This window comes from Hippoglossus stenolepis, chromosome 20 (genome assembly GCF_022539355.2).
Source record: "Hippoglossus stenolepis isolate QCI-W04-F060 chromosome 20, HSTE1.2, whole genome shotgun sequence".
NCBI classification, from domain to species: domain Eukaryota; kingdom Metazoa; phylum Chordata; class Actinopteri; order Pleuronectiformes; family Pleuronectidae; genus Hippoglossus; species Hippoglossus stenolepis.
In genome coordinates this window covers 6,437,363-6,458,326 of record NC_061502.1, presented here as the reverse complement: position 1 = coordinate 6,458,326, position 20,964 = coordinate 6,437,363, and the positions used below count along the sequence as shown (strand labels likewise).

Genomic DNA, 20,964 nt, shown 5'->3' with positions numbered 1-20,964 from the left:
CCGGATCTGACATGTAGCTGATATATGTTGGCAATAGGCAGAAACCTCATATTATTACCTGTGTAAGGAGATACCTTGTGATTGGTCTTGACAGCTCATACTTAAATCTTGTGAGAGCAAAGTCGACCGGGTGATATATTGAAAATATCGAAAATAGACTACATCCTCTTTTTTAATAAGTTTGTGGAACCATTCTCTCGCTGCTCGTACACTGTGCAAAGCTCTCCTTATATGTTGACTCAATCAAATTATAGTTTGGTTTTCCCCCAGCGCTCCTCAGATCCTCCAGCCTGAGATGTGATCCTGGTCCTCTCCAGACCCACCCAGCTGAAGAAAACAGCCCGGAGCGACATGCAGCCTCCAGACAACGGATGATGGGTACATTAGAAGCTTTCCACCCATCGCCAGCTTAGAAACGCGGTGTCACTATTAAGATATCCTTTACATACAGTAAACACAGCTTCGGTGCCGCTCTGTGCAAACACATCTCTGCAGATAAACGGTCACAGACGCACATTGTTCTCAAACAACTAGGAGCAAATAATAACGTGTGTGTTCAAAAGGGCCTGTTTTGGCATTGCAAACTTCGGTGGATTTGCAAAAGAGGGGAGAGGGGAGAAAAAAATACCTGAAAGGCCAGCACTGTCTTATTCTTGCACTTGTGCGTCTCAGGTCAATGTCTCAGCTCGAGGCCACAGTTAAACAAGCAGCGTGTATCATGTGAAAGAACAGGTAGGACGAGATTCAGGCCCTTCAGATGACCCAGCTTCCGCAGCACCCTACTGTACGTGCTCTGATAGCCACTTCTGCACAACTTTAACCTGTGAACGATCGAGCTGACTGCCAAGAGTTTGGCAGCATTTTGCAAACAGGCACATCTCGACTTCAGTTAGAGGTTTGACACTTTCATGTTGTCCACAGAGAAGTCAGCGGTGATTAAAAGGGAGTTCTAGAAACCAGTCATTAAAAGAATAAGGGGAGAAAACAAATGCATCTTGGAGGCATGTGAATGCAACTCCAGCTCAAAGAGGAAAGTAAAGAAATGTATTAAAGATAATCAGTGACCAATAATTATAATTCTAACCATATCTTAACTACATGCAGCACAACAAGTTCCGGCAGTTGTATGAATATGATAACTGTACATCAGGTGCTTAAAGGCTTTTGTGGAACATATGCAAAAAAGATGTCAAACAAAATGACCCATGGCCGGAAGGATGGGCGGCAAATATTTGACTGTTAGTCCAAATTTGTACAACTTCCCCAAAGACAAATGAAAATATGAAATACGTAGCAGATATTTTCTAATAAATCATGCAGGTAAATGTTAAGCACACACACACACACACACACACACACACACACACACACACACACACACACACACACACACACACACACACACACACACACACACACACACACACACACACACACACACACACACACACACACACACACGCACATGCCTGAGGTGAAACTGTACAGTGATGCTCAAGTTTTTTTGCCCAGTTGAAAATGTGCATCAGCTCGATCTCCATCTTAATCAACTGACAGACAGCACTGTGAGAAATAATACAGAGGCAGATCAATAGTCAGGCTGGATCGATATTTGTCATCAGCCTAAAATCTGCTGAGGGTGCATCATACACTTCCTCAGCTCCACAAAACAAAAACACTCCCAACATTTATAATTTCATACTGAAATGATTATTCCAATGATCAATGATTAGGGCCATAGTCTAAACGTGTCGGGTGGGACGGAATGCGTCTATAACCCTTTTTCAGCACAAAACCAGACTGTCCAAAGATTACATCATGAACTTCTGCAATGAATTACCCAGATTAGGCCTCTATGAAATTGGATTTAGGCAAAGCAGAGTGCTGGGAGATGAAGGTTAGATTGATATAATTGATTAGAAATTGGATTGTGCGACTTTTTAATCACATGCTCCAAAAAAAAAGAAAATAAAATAATCCTGCGTCAGATTTAATCCGTGCAATTTAATCACATTTTTGGGTCGCAGCTCTGAAAGCATAAAACGGAGTTCTGACCCCTGCGTTTAAAAAAACTATTGCATCAATAATAATAGTTTTTTAAAAAGTTCAGATTGTTGTTGGATTGTGAACATTGGACTTATTTTTTAACACATCTTGGATTTTTTGTGCGTTTTTTAAAATGTAGTTAAAGCACAGATGCGTGCGTGTGTGTGTGTGTGTGTGTGCGTGCGTGCGTGCGTGTGCGTGCGTGTGTGTGTGAGTGTGTAAAAAATAGAGATACAATTAAAAATTGAGGTACAAGTTTGTGCAAAACTCACCAAACAACTGTGGCCTTATTTGAAATTGTATTAACAAAGTGAACACAAATATAAACAAAGTGCCACATGTTGCAATATGCTGGGGAAAAAAATTAAATTGTGTTGTGGTGGTTTACAAACTCATACACAGGCCACGCAATAGTGCGTGCACACGCAATCACACACTCACACACACTTTGTCAGACAGTCCCAGTGTATCTGTCATTAGATCATCTCTCGTAGTAAAAGTCATGTGAAGCTGCAAAGGGCACATTTGAAATATTGGCCTCCGGAATCCTTTTAATAAAATTGTAAAGTTGAAAACCATTATTAATCCACGTAATTACTCTAATCCAGACTAAAAGTGTGTTCAAAAGAACGGTATGGTGTTGTGTTTTTCACTTTATCACATTGTGAATTAATTCCCACAAATCAGATAAATTGTGCGTAATTTACTTGTCTGTTTGGTGAGTTTTTTTAAATCCTAATGCATGTGCACGATTAAGATCTTTTCCCCCTACAAATACTTTTATTCTTTGCTGAAAATCAATTTATACTTAAATACAAATTTTAAATAATTTTACAAGTAAAGTCAACGAGAGGCGACGGCGAAGAGAGAGTTAAACTCACCTTGTACTGTCTCCCTGTGCGTCAACGATAAGTGCTGCGGGTTCACCTGCTTGCGGCGGGACATTGCCCCGGCATTTACTCTGGCATCGCCCGGTGAACGGCACTTGGAGTCGGCTTGCACCGTGGTGTCGGTCTGCTCCGGAACGCAGGAGACCAACTTTCCCCTCCTTTGCCTAAATCCCTCCGCTATTCACAGTCTTCGAGCCGCAGCTTCTGATGCGCCCTGCGGGAGGTGAAGGGGTCGGAGCGGAGCGCAATTTATAGATGGAAGACCAGTTTGTCCACAAATGTCCGACCGCGTCTTCGCAGGACTCAACACCTGGATTGAGGAAGCCAAAGTGCAAGTGTTTTAGGAAGCAGTCGGCTTTAAGTGGCCGATGGGCTGATATGTGCGCAGGTAGGTAATATTTTGCAATGAGCTTTTTTTTTGTTTCAGACAAAAAAAGACAGAAAAATCCTGGACTGCCCACCTCTGCAGCGACCGTGGTGACAGATGAAGTACGGCGCACTCCACCGGCGATAGGTATTGGCTCTTATTTGTTTCCTGTCCCCTTTTTTTCTTAATTCTAATAGTATGATTATATCATCTGGGGTCAAGCGGCTGCTGATTATTGTAGGGTTCCCTACAGTCCTTCGATTTCAGCAGTGGTGCGCTAAAATGACCCTTTGGCACTGACTCCTCCTGCGCGTTTTGGCATCAGTGCGCGGAGCGGCAACTCTTGGCTCTGGTGGCAGTAGCCTCGCTGATTGAAAGAGGGAGGGAGGGAGAGAGAGAAGAGAGAGAGAGAGAGTGAGCAGGCGGGCAGACAAGACACCTCCTCCTCTTTCTCGACCAACAAGCAGAGGTCCAATGTTTCCCAGCGCCCAACAGTGTCGAGGCTACTTCTTGTTGACTCGCGCGACGAGAGAGGCGCTGTTTGGGAGGAATCTATACGCAGCCTGTGTGTGTGTGTGTGTGTGTGTGTGTGGGTGTGTGTGAGAGATCGGGGGTTGTCTCCACTGGAGCGGGGCTGGGTTCCAAGTTCAAGTGCGAGTCCGAGGCGTTTGCGCGTCAGCCACCGCAGACATGCGAGGGCGCGGGACAGCGGCGCGCGGACACCAGAGAAGAGGGGAAGTTGGCTCGTGTGTGGGCCACGCAAAAAGCAAAGACCTGATCATAGTGTCTGTCTGCCCTTTGAAGTAGTGTGAAGTTATAGCACCCACACAATTATCTCCACCTGAGCTCTAATGGCCATTCTATCCAAAAGTGCATGATGTCAAATTATCATCAGGATTTCCCTTTAGCACGTTACATTTTCCCCCCACTTGCTTTGATCGGGTTTACAACTTCCCTCTGTTCACTCTATGCCAGCTGTAATTTTGTGGCCATGTCATTAGGAAATCGTTTTAAAATGACAAATCCCAACCACTCACTTTTCCGAGATCAGCCCAAATAAACGGTTGAATTTAGATAGTCCACGTTATTGTGGCATCCTCTGCTTTGTAAATGACCAAAGAACACTACTAAACACTACAGCACATGAATGATATAAATGCAAAACACACCTCTTTCTTTCCACACTGGATCAGAGGAGGGGAAACCAGCATGCTGCATCTTTGTTGTTTGGATAATTTAAACATGTTGTGAGGCAACAGTACCCTCTGTTGGCACAGTCTGGAGACATTACAAACCTGTTCAGGGGGCAAAGCCTTAACACGGCGTTGCTACTTCACTCTTATTTTTAGAGCGAAGCCTCTGTTCAGAATCGGAGAGGGTCCTTGAAGAGCAGATCAGGTTCACTCAGTGGCAATTAATGGCACTAATGGGCAATCATTCGGCACATAATTCACTGTATTCCTCCAGATCAGTGTATGCTCAGATAAGGGTTTTGTGTGGGGCTGCAGCTCGGCTGAGAACGTCCTCAAGGTTCCATTTTTAACCGTGCAGTACAATTCAAAAGTGTGCCGTGCTGTAATTTTGGCCGAAATGCATTGTTGAATAAAAACAAACGGCTAATACCAGCATTTAAAGTTGACACTATTTCCTGGCGGATCGGCGGAGAAGTGTGCAGTTAAAGCAATACATTTTATAGTCGGCCATTAATAAATCATGGTGGGCAATTTTAAGAGCATTAGAAGTTTGATTGCTTCAGGGCAGGCCTAGGGGACTTTCAGGACAGTAATTATTTATATAAATGAAATGTCATCTCAGCTCTGGCTCAAGTAGACATAACCTCAGCAGACTCCACATGGAAACACTACAGCACAACAGCTATCTTTCACAGAGAGGCCGCGCGTGTTGTCAAGCATATTGCTTTGACTGGAGCGCATAAATTTGGTATGTGATATTACATGAAATGTCTTCTTCCTCGCATCAGGCCAAGAGAGCAACAGCAGTCTTGGACACATTGGATGCTGAAGGAAAACATTATCCCGAGTCCACACACACACACACACACACACACACTCTTGCCATCCCTTCTGGCTGCAAGCAGCTCCTTGATCCTTACCCATGGGTTTCTCAATAATACATCAATGTCTCCATTATAGCTTGTATCTGCTGGCTCTGGGCAAAGGCAGTTTAAGCTGGGTTGCACAGGGCCAACATACCACAAATACCCTGCTTGTGGACACAGGAAAGGTTTTAAGTCCAAAGTGTTGCCTCTGAGGAGACATGCATCTCGCGTGGTAAGTGCCACCGCTGAATGCCAAATACCTGAACACACCGCAGGGCAGTTGCCTACACCAGAGAGGAGGATACGCGGAATTGAAAGCTTTGTCCAAGTAACAAGGGACACTGTGTTTACAGTTCGGCTCTTTTACCAAAAATGACCCTGGATTTTAATGAGATTCCAGACACTTATAATTTATGTTAAAACACAGAAATTAGCCCAAGGACCAGGTTCAACTCTTACACATCACTGGACAATAGTACACGCCATTTAACTGGCTCAGATTCTGGGTCACAACCTTCATCACATCCTTTTATCTTCCATTTTTCATGTCTCTCCCCTCTGTTTACCCTCTGAAGAATACCAAAATAACATTAATATCTTAAAATAGCCTGACATATATGAACGACAACTGCACATAATACAATTTTTAAGAGCTTAAAGAGAATTAAAAGTGTACTCTGGGGTCAAGTGTACGAACGGGTCAGAGCAGCCATTTCTGATGTGTTTAACCACAATGTGACAGGACTGACATAAACAATGAAAGGTCCACTCTAGGACAGCTCATGGTAATATGAATATTGCTCTGGGATTTGCTTATAGTTGGTGCTTCATTATGCAATGTTTAATATTAATAAAGAAAGTACAAGTATATATTATTCATAAGCTGATTTACTGCGGCTGCTGTGTGTGTGTGTGTGTGTGTGTGTGTGTGTGTGTGTGTGTGTGTGTGTGTGTGTGTGTGTGTGTGTGTGTGTGTGTGTGTGTGTGTGTGCACTTGGACTTGAGTGACAGATTGAGATGCTCCCTTGCTACGGGCAATACAACCAGACAAGGCTCTTACTTTTCTACAGGACACATCCCGACAATTTCTACCACAGTTAAGAGGATTTGTCCGAGCACGGCTGAATGTATAATACATGCAGATGCCAAATTTTAATTTGGACCAAGTAAATGATTCAATGCCGTTTTTTTTTCTCGGAAGTGAGGCCGGTGGGGGGAACGGAGAGAGCACAAGATGTTAAATGTAGTCTGCACTTACACTGCAACATTTAAAGCAGGGCAGTAGTGATAATAGCCATTGGGTGGGGACATGTTTAAATAAGGTAAAATTGACCCCCCAAAAAAACTGAATTGTAAACTGGACAATGAATAATAATAATAAAACTGTTAAGCTATGACAACAAGCAAAAAAGCACCGCCGTCTGATATATTCACTACGGTGTCGTGCAGCTCATGTTCTGTTTCTGGCAGCTCTGCATGCGGTTTGTCCAATATCCCTTTTCCACCAACGCGAACCAGGTTCCAGTTCCGTGCTGGTGCTAGTGCTGGTTCGCAGTTGCTTTTCCACAGGCCAGTGCCGTTCAAAGAGCCACGTCATGACGTCACTGTATACGTCTTTATATGGCTCCGCTCTCCCGGCTAATGCTAGCACTAACTTTAAGCACAACAACAAAAATAGCAGCGGATACATTTTATTTTAATGAGTGTTGCTTGTGGCTTTGCTTTTTCTGTTTTCGAGCATACACATACACATGTTTTTATTACCAAGCACACATTAGACTTACAATAGAGTATTACTATGTATAAAATACATACAAATTTATCTTGTGTGTTGATAAAGAGTTGTGAGATTTTGGTCCCCCCCAATGTTCACTTCATGACTACGGCCTTGATTTAAAGCACTCAAATACAATGGGTTTTATCATGTGTTTTTGGTCATGTGTTTACCTTAAAATCATCAATCATTGAATCTCACTTTCTTTCTTTTGTTGTATTTCTCTGCAAAAACTTCTTCTGCAGTAGATTTTCTGCTTTTTACAGCTCTAGCCTTCAGGTATGTAAATGATATCAGTGGTTTAGAGTTGATGAGTGGTGAAAAACATCTAATTATTTCCATGCAGCCATAGTAAAATTGTATTGGTCACAGATAGCTGCAACATGCCACCTGTTGGCTAGAGAGCAAAACACGTTTTTTGTGGATCGTGATCGTGGACCCTGGATCGTGGTGGCAGCTTATCGTGGATTATGATTACAACTATATTGCTTAGATATACAATATGCCTGCCCACATATACTACCACTATTGGCAATATCATTTTCATTACAATTGTCATTCCTGCTCCCTTCATCATTTTCTATTTCTTTTCTCATGAATGCTGTAAATATTGTCATTTTGTTGATGTGCTCTGTTACAGGCAGATTCTATTTCATTTCTGTCCGTCCTGGGAGATCCCTCACGTGTGGCTCTCTCTGAGGGAAAGATCCCCTGTATATATTGTTTTTTTCCCCCCAGTTTTTCCTCTCTCTCTTGTTGAAGGTTAATGACACAGGATGCACCTTATTAAGCCCTAAGAGACAAATTGTGGTTTGTGAATATGGGCTGCCGGCTATACAAATAAAATTCGATAAGAATGATTTATTGATTTGGGTTTTGTGGGATTCCCTTTTTACTTCAGTCATCAATCAATCAATAACATTTTATTTGTATAGCCCATATTCACAAATCACAATTTGTCTCGTAGGGCTTAACAAGGTGTGACATCCTCTGCCCTTAACCCTCAACAAGTCAGGAAAAACTACCCAAAAACCTTTTAACAGGGGAAAAAGAACGTAGAAACCTGCCACCTCGACCATGGTCCACCACCACTATCAGATGCCAACACGATATAGGATCCGCCATTACAATCACGATCTCTAATTTTCGATCCACTATCATAATCCACAATGTGGCCGCAGCCGCGTCCCTGGATCTGCGAACGATAAGGCATAGGGACTCCGGGGAAGAGGTCAAGTCAGTAACATGTATTGATGAGAGATTCATTTCTTTGATATGATAAGGGGGGAAAAGAAGAAAGAGAAGCTGGAAAGAGAAGCTCCATGTGTCATGTGTCCCCCGACATTCTAGACCTATAGCAGCATAACTTAGAGCAGGTCTAAGATAAGCCTGGTCCAGCTCTAACTATAAGCTTTATCATAGAGGAAGGTTTTAGGCCTACTCCTAAATGTAGAAAGGGTGTCTGCCTCCCGAACTGAAACTGGGAGACGATTCCACAGGAGAGGAGCTTGAAAGCTGAAAGCTCTACTCTTCTTTGAGAGACTTTAGGGATAACAAGTAAGCCTGGTTTCTGGGAGCGCAGAGCTCTAGTGGGGTGATATGGTACTATGAGCTCTTTAATGGTGCCATATTATTAAGGGATTTAAAAGGGAGAATTTTAAATTCTATTCTAGATTTTCTTACAAATGATTTTTGTAGACAAAAAACAACAACTCGAAAGCATGATATCATTTTAGTCTCATTCACATCTGTTAAATAAGCTCTTTCCACTACAGGATTCAAATTAGAAGTATTTGATTTATATGTTTAAAAGTTGTTTACACTCTATCCTGTGAGTAAATATTATACGTGTTTGATTGCTTTCTTTTCATTTGCATTTTTAAAACCTCTTCGAAAGCTTGTTTTTTGTCATTTTTTTTGCAAGTGAAGCATCTTGTTTTCAAGTATGTGGTCAAATCATAAACTGCAAAACCCAGTCCTGCCTGTGCGAGTCCACTCGTAATTATTTGTCTCCCCTTAGTGGATGTTATTGGAACCAACATATTTCCCTCATATTAAAAATAAATGCTGTTGTTATTATTCCTTCTGCTGGGATTTCACAAGGCCAGATATTTAAATAGTAATAAACAGTAATCAAAGCACGAGCAAAATTCATTCAGCAGAGGAAAAGAAAAACTCAAATCTAACCGAGGCACACGCGTGCCAGATATCTTGCGTCGTGACGTCATCCTCTGACGCGCTGCACTATGGCGATGCCCTTGTTACAATGGGGACTGTTGTGGATCACTCGTTTCCCGACTTATCGTGAATAACTGCGGATCTGCTCGTTCGGTTGTGTGTTCAGGGTGATTTCTCCACTACGGCTACATGTTAAAGGTAAGAGTGGTGTTCGGCCGCGGGCGGACGGACCCGATCAGGCCGAAATCGAACTACTTCTGACAGGTTGCGGGGCTCCGAGCCTCAGCGGTGATGGCACCTCGAGTCAGTTTAGCTAGCCGAGGTTAGCTTAGCTGCTAGCGGCGGCCGGCGAACACACTCCGACCGCCTTTACATGGAAGGTTTCATTTGTTTTAAGATGCTGCTGTGTTCAAGCGACATCACCTGACGTAGCTTACACATTGTGTTCCACTCACGGTTGGTAATTAAGCCCCAGGAAGCTAACATTAGCGAGTGCTAGCGAGAAGCTAACACCCACTAATGTTTCCTCGCAATTAGCATAACGAAAAAGTTAGCTTCGTTAAGCTAATTGCGAGGAGAGGGGTCTTCGTCATCCACGTTAATCTCTTCGTTTAGTTTCAGGAGTGGTTGTTGTGCTGTTGTTACAGCTACAGGGTTGATGTCAGGTGTAGTTTACCCATGAATGAATGGAGAGAAGGTGCAGGGTCACACTGTCTTTTCTCTGTGCTGCTCCTGCTTGTTGGCTTCTTACCGTTGGAGCTGTTAGCCCGCTGTCATAGGCAGAAAGAAACAAGTTATCAACGCAATGACATACTTGGTGCCGAGGTAAATGAATATAATTCATACTGATCTCTGTCTATCTTATTTCACACTGTGTGGATTAGAGGAAAGTAGCTACATCCTGCTGTTGACTGAGTACAATGACTTAAACTGGCCTAAATTGTTAAAAAAGTAAAAGCAAATTATGAAAATATACTCTTAATATACATTAATGTTACACAGAGTTGCCTAATATGGCTTAAATTCATTAAAAGTTAAAGCAAACTTTGACGATACATCCCCTGATGTTTCACAGAGTGGATGTGAGCCACTTGATACTATGGTAGAACATCACTGTTACTCAATCAGTGGATTTATATATATACCAAGACAATAATTACAAATACAAACTGTAAGCAAGAGTATAAAATGGTATGTAAAAAAGCACTCCTCTCGTCTTGATGACCACTCAAAGCTATCTTAAGTAGAGTTTGTGCCATTCACAAATTCATACCGTGCATCTGTGTGCAGCACTTTCTTTATCACACACGGTCGACACAGCATTCTTCTTTCCGGCACCGTCTTCGTAGAGATCAGCCCCCCCCCCCCCAACAACATCACTGCCACTCTGTATCAGTTAGGTCCCTCAACCTGCCGCCCCAGCACACAACAGCAAACAGGATAGCATTAACACCTGCACTTGCTACCAATGCTTCTGGGTAGTAATGGCCATGACTAAACCTTTTTTCTGCCATCTTCTCAGCAGTCGAGTGCAGCAGGTCCATCCAACGTTGCCTCCCCTAAGCCAATGAAGGAATCGAGAGAGAACTTCTCAATGACTGGCCAAACGATTCTGGACCACATCAAACCATGCTGGTACTGGGACAAGAAGGATTTGGCCCACACCCCATCTCAGTCCGAGGGCCTGGACTCGGCCACGGAAGCTCGATATCGGCGAGAAGGAGCCCGCTTCATATTTGACGTGGGAACACGACTTGGCCTGTATCCTTGATTGATTTATTGATTGATTGGAATACTGTGTAGGTCAAGTTGAGGTGAAGTGCTACATGGCTTGGTTTATTCCTGATCAAAATACAGTAAATATAAACCCAACTATTCAAATTATGAAGGAATTATACAACCAATATACAGTATTTAGGTATGTTCACTTCACTCTTTTACAGGAGTTATTTACATTCACTGGAATAGATGGAAAAGACCTGCATATGAATAGTTAACAGGAAGTATAGCTGAGTTAGTATGGAGTGATCATAGCAGCACAATCATAATGAAACACCTTCTATGTCAGGTTCAGATGTGCAAATAACTGTCAATGGTCTCTGATATGTCCTTGACTGTTACCAGACACTATGACACACTGGCAACTGGGATCATATATTTCCACCGCTTCTACATGTTTCACTCCTTCAAGCAGTTCCCTAGATATGTAAGTTCAATTCATTTTTTTACTTGTTATTTTTCACATTCCTGGAAGTATGAAGAAATGAGTGGGATTAATGTTGCCATTTGCGTCTCGACAGGTGACAGGTGGTTGCTGTCTCTTCCTGGCGGGAAAAGTGGAGGAGACCCCGAAGAAGTGCAAAGACATCATTAAAACCGCCCGCAGCTTACTGAATGATGTGCAGTTTGCTCAGTTTGGAGACGACCCGAAGGTGCGGCTCCTCTTATGTTCACTCTGTTGTCTTGAGATTCTGTCTCTGTTAACACTGGGTGCTATGAGTGCAAAGGGATGTTATACTGTACCTTTCTAATTGAGTCAGGGAATTGGTTCTGGTCATGGAGTTCAGAAAAGACGTTAATAGTCTTAACCAGCATTATAGATCCCTGCCATAATATCATGAAGACCTAGAAAGAGAAAAGTAAACATGTCTAAACATTGCTGTTAATCTGCTTAAACAAGCAACCATACGATAATCTCATGTTGTAGGATTCTGTCTCCACTCATGACGTTTAAAGTCATGAACATGTGTGTTTCTTCAACAGGAAGAGGTGATGGTTTTGGAGAGAATCTTGCTCCAGACTATCAAATTTGACCTGCAGGTGGAGCACCCCTACATGTTCCTGCTGCGCTATGTCAAGCAGCTCAAAGGTGAGTTGGATTAAGTATTTCATCAGATCCACAAAGAGTCTTGTACATTATTATGCAACGAAACAAGTAAAACATTTTGTTTTTCCTTCTTGTTATAGGGGAAAAGAATAAAGTGTGCAAGGTGCTGCAAATGGCATGGACGTTTGTCAATGACAGGTGAGCAGCCGGACTTTCTCCCACTGTCACTCTGTCATAGGTGACTCTGTCAGTGGTGTCATGCGTTTGATTCACTTAATGTCTTAAACTCTTATCACCTAACCTGTCCAATGGAAGTACTTACTTAACGATCTGAGGCCTGTAGAATTCATTCGTTTGTAAAGCACCAAATCAACATGCATATCTCAAGGCACGGGGTAAGGTTAAGACCCTTACCCCCTTTTTATTAAATTATTAAATGCATTGATGACAAGGTAAATAAGTGAAACAGGCTTTACAACCTGGGAAATGTTTATTTGTAAAGAATGTAGTGTATAGGGCATCAGAGTGCCAAGTGGTTCAAGATGCATACCACATTACAGTAATATCTGCAACGTCTGTTTGAATCTGGCCAAGGAGCTTTATTGCCTGTTAACACCTTTACTCTCTCACCCACATTTCTTGATATTGTCTCTGTTGTGCATTGGCAAACAAACACTGACAAGCAATTGGTAAAAAATAGGTTCTAAATAGTTTTGTCTGTGTCCCCTCCAGCTTGTGCACCATGCTGTCTCTGCAGTGGGAGCCAGAGATTATCGCGGTTGCCGTCATGTACCTGGCTGGCCGCCTCTGCAAGTTCGACATCCAGGAGTGGACCGCCAAGCAGTCATCACGCAGCTGGTGGGAGCAGTTTGTCCAGGACGTCCCAGTCGGGCTGCTTGAAGGTGCTTATCACAAATCTACTATGCTTTGTGCCTTTCCTTTTGATAATTGTCCAACCTCCTTTCTGACTTGTCTTAACAAAAAACCTCTCTGTCTGTGTCCAGACATTTGCCACCAGATCCTGGACCTGTACTCGCAGGGCAACAAGCCCATCCCTCAGCAGATGCAGGAGAAGGAGCGGCCGCCTATTCCTCCAATCCCTGCTCCTCCTGCCCCACTAGGACCACCCCCAGTTGCCAACCCTCCTCCCCCACCCCCAAAGAAGACATCCCCTCAGGGTGGCAGCCCTGCACGCCAGCTCAAACGCTCACATGTGAATATACACTTAAATAACATTGCTGATGGCTTAACATATATTTTCATCTTACAGTTAGTGCATGTATTTAAAATGATTCATATATCAACACTTAGCTTACCTCAAAGGGACTCATTCACGTTTCTTTGTTTCAGACGTCCCCCAAAGATGAACCAAAGGCTCCAGGTAACATTCCTATTTAAATCCATACAGGAAGAATTAATTCCATTTGGGTTTATAAGTAGTTGAGATCTTAACAATGTTGAAATACCTCCAAGAAAAGTTAGCTAATTAACATGAGATTTTTTTGGTAGGATTTTATGAATATTCGTGCCTACAGCAAAGTGCCCTCCCTATTTAAAAGAAAAAGCTTTTGCATCTTATTAACAGTTTTTTTATTTTGCAGAACAAATCGGGTCGAAGATCCCTAGACTGGAGAGCCCGATGCCCCCTCTGCCAACGTCGCAGCCTCCCTCAGGTAAATGTTTGTCATCTACCATCTACCAATTTGCAAAGATGTTGCTATGCTTTAGATTTTGGCTACATCCATACTATTATGTTTTCATTTGAAAACGCATCCTCTCTGCTTCTAATGCACTTGGCGTCCACACTACTACAGTTATAGAGCTGCTAAAACAGAGAAGTTCAGAAACACTGTTGGCTCTGTTTTTGTTCGAAAAGTCCGGGGCTTTGTTTTCATCTGGACGGGCAGAAACAGGGATCTTTGGGAACTATGATTGGACAATCACAACCCTGTTCTAAATGGGTCTTTTGGGTCATGATGTAGCCTTCGCTGATTCAGGCTCCTATCACATGACGACCCCCCCCCAGAGGAAAAACAACCAGCATTAACCTCGGCCACTACCAGTGTAGAAGGCAACATGGATACGGCAAGTGTTGCTGACCCTGTTGTCTTTGCTAACAGCTGTTGTGCAGTTAAACTCTGTATTTTACAATGATTACAACTGCTTAGATGTGTAGGAGGTGAGCTGTTATTCAAGCATGTGTGCGGTAGAGGTCAAGTGATGTGTATTTAGATGGGTTAGAATTGACGGGGATTAAACTGATGCTGAGCTAAAGCGCTCGTGTGGACAGAGATCGTCGTCGTATGGATGTAGCTTTAGATTGGGGTAGAGCATCGGTGTGTGCCGGCGTCCTCTCTCCACACCCCGTTGTCCATTTGCCTGTCACCAAATAGGCCGATAATGAGCAGGCAGGACCCCTGCCTGAGACTCAAGCTTGCAAAGCAACCCTAAGTCTTTAGTCCTCTCAGTCTGCGTACATAATCACCAACTCGTCTGGACATAATGTTTCCCAACACACGCATACTCATACTCCCTAAACTCAGACCAATCTGATTAGTGCTTGAGCCTGATAATGAGACCTCCTATGTGGTAGTTGTGGTCTGGCTGCGTGCTGTTCAGTCTGGGAACAGAAAGGTTATTTGAGCTCATGTTGGACTTAGCAGCCTTGTGATATTTATAGGAACAATAATTAGCACATTTTTTTTTTAACAAGATGTTTTCTCTTTGCTTTTTCCCGCCGCTCACTAGACCGAAAAGCTCCAGCTCCAGCACTTCCCACAGAAGCCGAACCAGGAAGTGAGGCTGCTCCTCCACCCCCGCACGCGCCGCCTCCACACCAGCCCCCTCCGCTGCCCCATCGCCCTCCTCCACCGCCGCCCTCCAACTACATCATGTCCACCACCAGCTCCTACATGTCTGGGGAGGGCTATCAGAACCTGCAGTCCATGATGAAGACGGAGGGCCCCTCCTACGCCCCCATGCCGCCCAGCTATGCTCCCCCAATACCGCCATACCACCAACACGTGTATCCGCCGCCTGCAGCACCACCTCCAGGCCCTCCACCTCCTTCCACCTACCCGCCACCCAGCTTGGCCCCGACCTATCCGCCTCCAGGTTACAATAGCTACCCTCCGCCACCTCCACGCATGCCACCAGGGCACGTACCTCCAGGAATAGGCCTTCCACCTACAGGGTACCCCCCTCCGCCTCCTGTGCCTCCAGGACAGTCACAGGTCCCCCTGCCCCTTCCACCCGGCATGCCCCTGAACCGGGGTGGATGGATGAGATGAGAGTGTGATACGTTTATGAACTGAGACTGGGGAGGAAACGCTCTCTGAGAATAACCGGGAACTGGTGTTATTCTGGTACAAAGGAAAAGAAGCAGTTTCCACCAGGACTCCTGATAAACAGTTTCTAGGGTCGTGATTAAAGTTTTATCAGCAGATAGTCTTAAGAAGAAAAGTGAGGTTTGTTATTGGAACCCGAAGTGGTGCTGCAAGATCGTAGTAAGAATCTTGAAATATTTCAAAGTAAGCGACTTAAGGAGAACCTGGTGTTCCCAATTCCAGGATCTTGTAACAAACACGGTTTACTCATTGTTTCGGTTCTGGGAATGTACCAGGAAATAGTGACACCCTGTTTTTTTCCCCACCGATTTCGCTCTTGTTTTTTAGTTTCGTCAGGCTTGCTCCTTCACTAATCATGGGGAGATGAAACGTACTATTTTTACTTTACCTTTAAATGGATAAAAGGTCGACTTATATTCCCTTCTGTTTTTCTATCACCCTCATCTTGTTTGGTTTTTCCTGAATCTCCAATCCATCCTAGTGTTGCAGAGATAAAACAGTGTAGTAAAACCTTGGTTTTATGGTTAAAAATGCATCGGTTAGATATAAAAACATCAATACGATTGAAGGAGACATGCTGTATATTCAAACATGTCCTTGAATGTACATGCTGTATATTTTTTTGGTCTTGTTACTTGTATTCTGTGGAAACACTGAGGTCGTGTCCGTCGCAAGAAGTTTCTTTGCCTTGTTCGTTTTTGTTACTTATTTCCTGTTTCATTATTTTTATTGCAACTACACAACACAAACCCTGTTATCAAACCCAACAACATCTAACACTGGACATTCTAAGGTTTATTTGTACATATCTGATCTTTTCATCCGGACAGATTTGTTTTGAGTTTCTATCCATATGTGCCTTAGTCAGGCCTCTCTTTTTCTCTGTATGCTGCACGCAGCTTTGGTTTTGTGTCTGAGTGGCACTTAAAACAATAAAAACTGGCTTTTCCTACTTTAAACTGGCTTGTATGTTTTCAGTCTATATAAGGGGAAAATGTGGATTGTACAGCAGTGGCTCCCAACCTTTTTTTGCCTGAAATACCCTCACAGCCCTGGCAGATGAATTGCATAACCAACATGTTCTCTGGACAGGATTATATAGTGGATGTTGTTTAACACTATGAATAACAGAGGATAATGACTAAATATTCTTCTATACTGTACATGTATTCACTTTTAGATAGCATTATCTCAAAACATTACTTTCAGGTAATTATATTTTATTATTACTACTTCTCTGCTCACTTGCTATTTATTTTCCATGCACTCTCTTGGAAAATGTGTTACAGCAGTGGTAAAAGTTTCAGGGCCATAGGGTTAATGCGTTTCAAGTTTGATGGGCAGCTGACTAGTTACTTAAATGCTAAATTTACTAAAACTGTACTTTTATTTTAATCCGTGACAGAAATAAATTTGAAGCAAATCACTATTTCTATTTTTAGTTGACTTCATTAGTTGAGTTTTCCACTCGCCTGTACAACAGCAGAGATCTTGTTTGGAAATAAGTCTTGATTTTATGTCCAGTCCTGCACCAACAGGGGGCAGCCTACACTCATCCAGTAAGGAAAACATGTTATTGGCCCCAGCAAATAAAAGACACTTGTTGTGACACTTATATCATGAAGCAATTTTCTTTTTCTTTTTTTTTCTAAAAGTGGACTTTTCTTTTATCCCGTGCCAGATATTCATGTAATCTCCGAAAGTGATACAAAAAAAGAAGTTCCAGTCATGTGAGTTATTGCAGGAATTGACATTTATTGACGCTGTAGACTCCAGGATTCTTTACTGTGGTTTTAGCATATAAGCAGAAAAAAAACACTATAGATGTTTGTTAAAAAAGACCAAATCAAATCACCATGCAGAAAAACGTGGCACATCTCAAATCAAATGCCATATATATATTTATTTATATATAGAAAGTATTCAAAATTGTATCATGGCTTCAAATCAGTTCCTAGAAAAAAGGACACTTTTAAAAACCATACTTTGATTTATTATTATTATTATTTTGACCCATTATTTGAGAGCGCAGAGGCGCATGGCGGGCAGCCTCTGAAATGTTCTAATTTGGAACAAATAACACTAGAGGTGGGAGAGCCCGAGCTGTCAGTCATTCAATGGACCGATCAGATAAAGTCAATCTGATAAATTCAACATGACTCAGCAGTTCCAGACAGCGCTCCCATCTCTATCTGACACCTGGCAATAAATACTGTGACGAACAGCGTTTTGTTCATTCTGACATCAAGAAATACTCATTTTTAAATGTTAGTGTTTTTCAAAAAAGACATCTAAGGGAAGACTTATCTCTCGTATTCTAAGAAAAAACAACTTTAAGAAACATGCGCTGCGTAAACACACCTGCTGAATCCATGACTACAGAAAAGGTCAGAGCAGAAGAAATGACATAAAAAAACAGACCTTTTCATCTACTGACGATATATAAAACCAAAGAACTCAGAGTGATCCCAAAAAGGAGTCAAAACTGAACCTGGGGGGGTTTTAGTATTTGGTCTTGAAATTTTTATCAGCATTAATGGGACGAGGCTTTTAGTATGGATTCAGCAAATGTCTTCAGCTTTCTTCAACCGTGCTGTAACCAGGGTTCAAACAACAGAAGAGAGGATTCACAGGCAGATGCTACAGCTGCAAGAGAAGCTTTCATTTTCCTTTTACACACCCACATGCACACGCACACAACCACACTTACTCACTCTCTTTCTCTCTCTCTCTCTCACACACATACACACACACACTCTCACAGTCACAGATGGGCAAAGGTAAAGCTGTAGCCCTCCCAACCTGAGAAAATGATTGTCGAGCATGCACACAGCATACAATTTTAGTTAATTTCACAAAGTAAGAAAGTGATCGATCCAATAAACTCATGGATGGTTTGATTCAAAATGGCCTTGATACATTTTCGGACGTTACACAGAAGGAGGAATAATAGCGAATCACCTGGAAGAGAATATTAATAATAATAATAAAAAAAATTAAAGTTAATAACCCAAACCCTGTTTAAGGTCCGGCAGCGTGTGCTTTTTCCAACTAGATTATTGATCACATGGCCACGCTAGAATACAAAACAGATAAAAGTAAAATCAACAATAACAATGAAGTAGTGCCATGGTTTTATACATAATATACACAAGTTAACAGTGATCTCTAGACTTCATTATCCATAGTCTTATGAGCAAAAAGGCGCTAGGTCACAGTGGGTTTCACTTGGTTAACACTTTAGAATGCTACTGCTAGTTACACTCGTTGACCACTAGGGGGAGGGCGATACATGTGATAGGGGTAGGGTCTCTATGGGAGGTACAGTACTATCACGACTTATCCGAAGATACGGCCACGACGCTGCCTTCACATCCAAACGTGTGAGAACACTCCGCCCCCTGCGGCCGAATGAGTCCTGTACTTGAAACCATGTCACGACGCTAGCTTTGTGTAGCGTAGCTTTTGCTCTGAAGGACTACAAGTGGTGTGTGCGTGTGTGTGTGTCTGTAGGGGTTTTACAGGAGAGACCGTCGTGGAGCTGGTTAGCCTCGGAAAGCGACAAAGAAAAGTGGCGAATCAGTGAAACTAGCTGCCAGTAGTCAATGTAAGCTCTGAGAGATTAAAAACATGGAAAGTACATGTGACTAACAGGTCCGTTAATGTGTCTATCTTGGCCCGTCTCGATAGCGTGCTTGTTGAAGGAGCGCTGTAGGCAGTGGGGAGCACGGCATTATGGGTCCTGGCAGTAAGAGGTGTTTTCAGGTGAGTGCAGGTACTGTAGATCCCCATCTCTCTCTCTCTCTCTTTCCCCCTCCATCTCTCGCCGGCTGCTGTGCTACAGCGGCCCTTTGAACTGGTTCCCAGAGAGGTGCTGTCTGACGGACAGCTTTGATCCCGCCGCATCTCCCAGCTTTCTCCACACCACCTGCAAAACACAAGCCGAGAGAGAGAGAGAGAGCAGGTGAAAGGGGGAAGAGGAAGAATGAGGAGGGAGACGTGCGGAAAGAAAGGGAGACAGGCAGAGGCTCTGCATGAAAAAAGGATTTTCCTCTTCAAGAGTGACAACTTCAAATGCTCGCAGTTGGACTTTGAGCTGCAAAGACGGCACACGCACACGCACACGCACACACATTACAGAGGAGCTATCTCTGTATCCATCCTCTGTGTCTGCGAGGCTTCTCTCTGCTGCTGAGTGAGAGTGAGGGAGAGAAAGGGGCCCCCGGGGACCCCAGTGATATTACAGAGGTACCATTGTAGTGCTCCCCAGATTCCTGGCCTGTAACATACCTCTGCCAGGCCCAGATAGCCCTGGCTCTCATTTTCTCTCTCTCTCTCGTTTTCACTCTAATCAGCGAACCTTTTATCCCGGATCAGGCCTTTCAGCACCAACAGAGAAAGATAGAGGGAGACGAGGGGGGAGAGGAAGAATGGAGGGGTTGAGGCCGAGGCTGGGGGGCTTTCCCCTTGCTGCTCCAGTCTAATTGCTCTGACAGCTCAACTACGAGCCTCTTCTTACTCAGGGCTTCCAGTTTAGAGTTGGCTTCGGAGCAGGGGAGGTGGGTGTGGGGATGGGGGATTGGGCGAGTGAGGCAGAGGGATAGGTAGAGAGGGAGAAGAGAGAGGGAGCGACGTGCCCGGGACACTTCTGCAAGTGTCGTTCCAAACCAAGTGAGTGTGAATGAGGCTTCGCTCATTAGCGAGAGCAGCTCAGAAACCCGACCTAATTTGCACCCAGTGGAAAAGAACTAAAAACACTGACACACAGAGCAAACGGGAACATTATGGACGTGAGTTGCTCTTGTTTGCTGCAGAGGGGTCAGCAGGAGAAGAATATTCAGGTGTTGCTCTTACGTTGCACATCTCTCGCACGATGGCCTTCTCTTTCTCACTGAGATCGTCCTCGTAGTCCTCAGGAACCTGCTTGTCCAGGTTCTCGTGGACCTCCAGCACCTGAGGGCAGACACAGAGATGAGTCTTTTTGTGTGTGTGTGTGTGTGTGTGTGTGTGTGTGTGTGTGTGTGTGTGTGTGTGTGTGTGTGTGTGTGTGTGTGTGTGTGTGTGTGTGTCCACTGAATGGATCCGTTACATTAATAAATGAATTTCATGTGATCATGTGGTTAAAGCATCATTTTTGGCGAAGTTGTATGAGAGCTGTATAACTTAAGATTTCAAGAATAATGTTGGCATATTATGAGAGTAGAGTCGTTGTGGTTTTCTTAAAAGAAAATAAGCAGCATGGGAAACCCATGCTAGCCCACGTTCCTGTCCTTCTGGATCCAAAACCTCAAACCAATCTCATTGTTTCTTGAGAAACTATGAAGCCCTTTTGAATATCATGCAGATGTGGCCGACGATTTTGTCGGTCACATTGACGCTGCTTTTCAAGTTCAAAAAGTTCTTCGATCAATTTGAAATATTATGAATTAACCTCTTTCATCAAGGAATCAGATACAGTGTCAACATGAACCAAAGT

At 43.4% G+C, this 20,964-nt stretch overlaps 3 protein-coding genes across 6 annotated transcripts in view; 1 reads left to right on the top strand and 2 right to left on the bottom strand.

Annotated features, from left to right (window-relative positions):
- Positions 1-3,868, bottom strand: part of bcl11bb (BAF chromatin remodeling complex subunit BCL11B b) — a 31,598-nt gene extending 27,730 nt beyond the window's left edge. Inside the window, exons 1-2 of one of the 2 annotated variants that reach the window (XM_035144465.2) lie at positions 3,398-3,868; positions 2,928-3,246 (exon numbers count right to left, since the gene is read on the bottom strand). In XM_035144465.2, the coding sequence (XP_035000356.1) occupies positions 2,928-2,991 (64 nt within the window). In that variant the 5' untranslated portion in view covers positions 2,992-3,246; positions 3,398-3,868. Of the gene's footprint in view, positions 1-2,927 lie in introns of both variants that reach the window. The other variant, XM_035144464.2, reaches the window with a different exon arrangement.
- A 5,485-nt stretch (positions 3,869-9,353) lies between these two features.
- On the top strand, positions 9,354-16,447 carry ccnk (cyclin K). 2 transcript variants are annotated; one of them, XM_035144550.2, is made up of 11 exons: positions 9,354-9,512; positions 10,840-11,075; positions 11,439-11,520; positions 11,615-11,746; positions 12,078-12,183; positions 12,282-12,339; positions 12,874-13,043; positions 13,146-13,354; positions 13,492-13,522; positions 13,743-13,814; positions 14,890-16,447. In XM_035144550.2, the coding sequence occupies exons 1-11, from the start codon at positions 9,504-9,506 to the stop codon at positions 15,429-15,431; spliced, it is 1,647 nt and encodes a 548-aa protein (XP_035000441.1). In that variant the 5' UTR covers positions 9,354-9,503; the 3' UTR covers positions 15,432-16,447. The 2 variants fall into 2 exon arrangements, with proteins under 2 accessions (XP_035000441.1, XP_035000440.1); XM_035144549.2 differs by having other exon boundaries at positions 9,356-9,512; positions 10,837-11,075.
- Positions 16,448-17,223: 776 nt separating this feature from the next.
- Positions 17,224-20,964, bottom strand: part of ccdc85cb (coiled-coil domain containing 85C, b) — a 47,043-nt gene continuing 43,302 nt past the window's right edge. For both annotated transcript variants that reach the window (XM_035143911.2, XM_035143912.2), the window contains exons 5-6: positions 20,343-20,441; positions 17,224-19,416 (exon numbers count right to left, since the gene is read on the bottom strand). In XM_035143911.2, the coding sequence (XP_034999802.1) occupies positions 19,327-19,416; positions 20,343-20,441 (189 nt within the window). In that variant the 3' untranslated portion in view covers positions 17,224-19,326. The remainder of the gene's footprint in view (positions 19,417-20,342; positions 20,442-20,964) is intronic.

Bases quoted from the DNA above. Each gene is read 5' to 3' on its own strand.
- ccnk (XM_035144549.2), top strand. The intron at 11,747-12,077 runs GTGCGGCTCCTC...TTTCTTCAACAG, and splicing joins AGTTTGGAGACGACCCGAAG to GAAGAGGTGATGGTTTTGGA. The intron at 13,815-14,889 runs GTAAATGTTTGT...GCCGCTCACTAG, and splicing joins AACGTCGCAGCCTCCCTCAG to ACCGAAAAGCTCCAGCTCCA.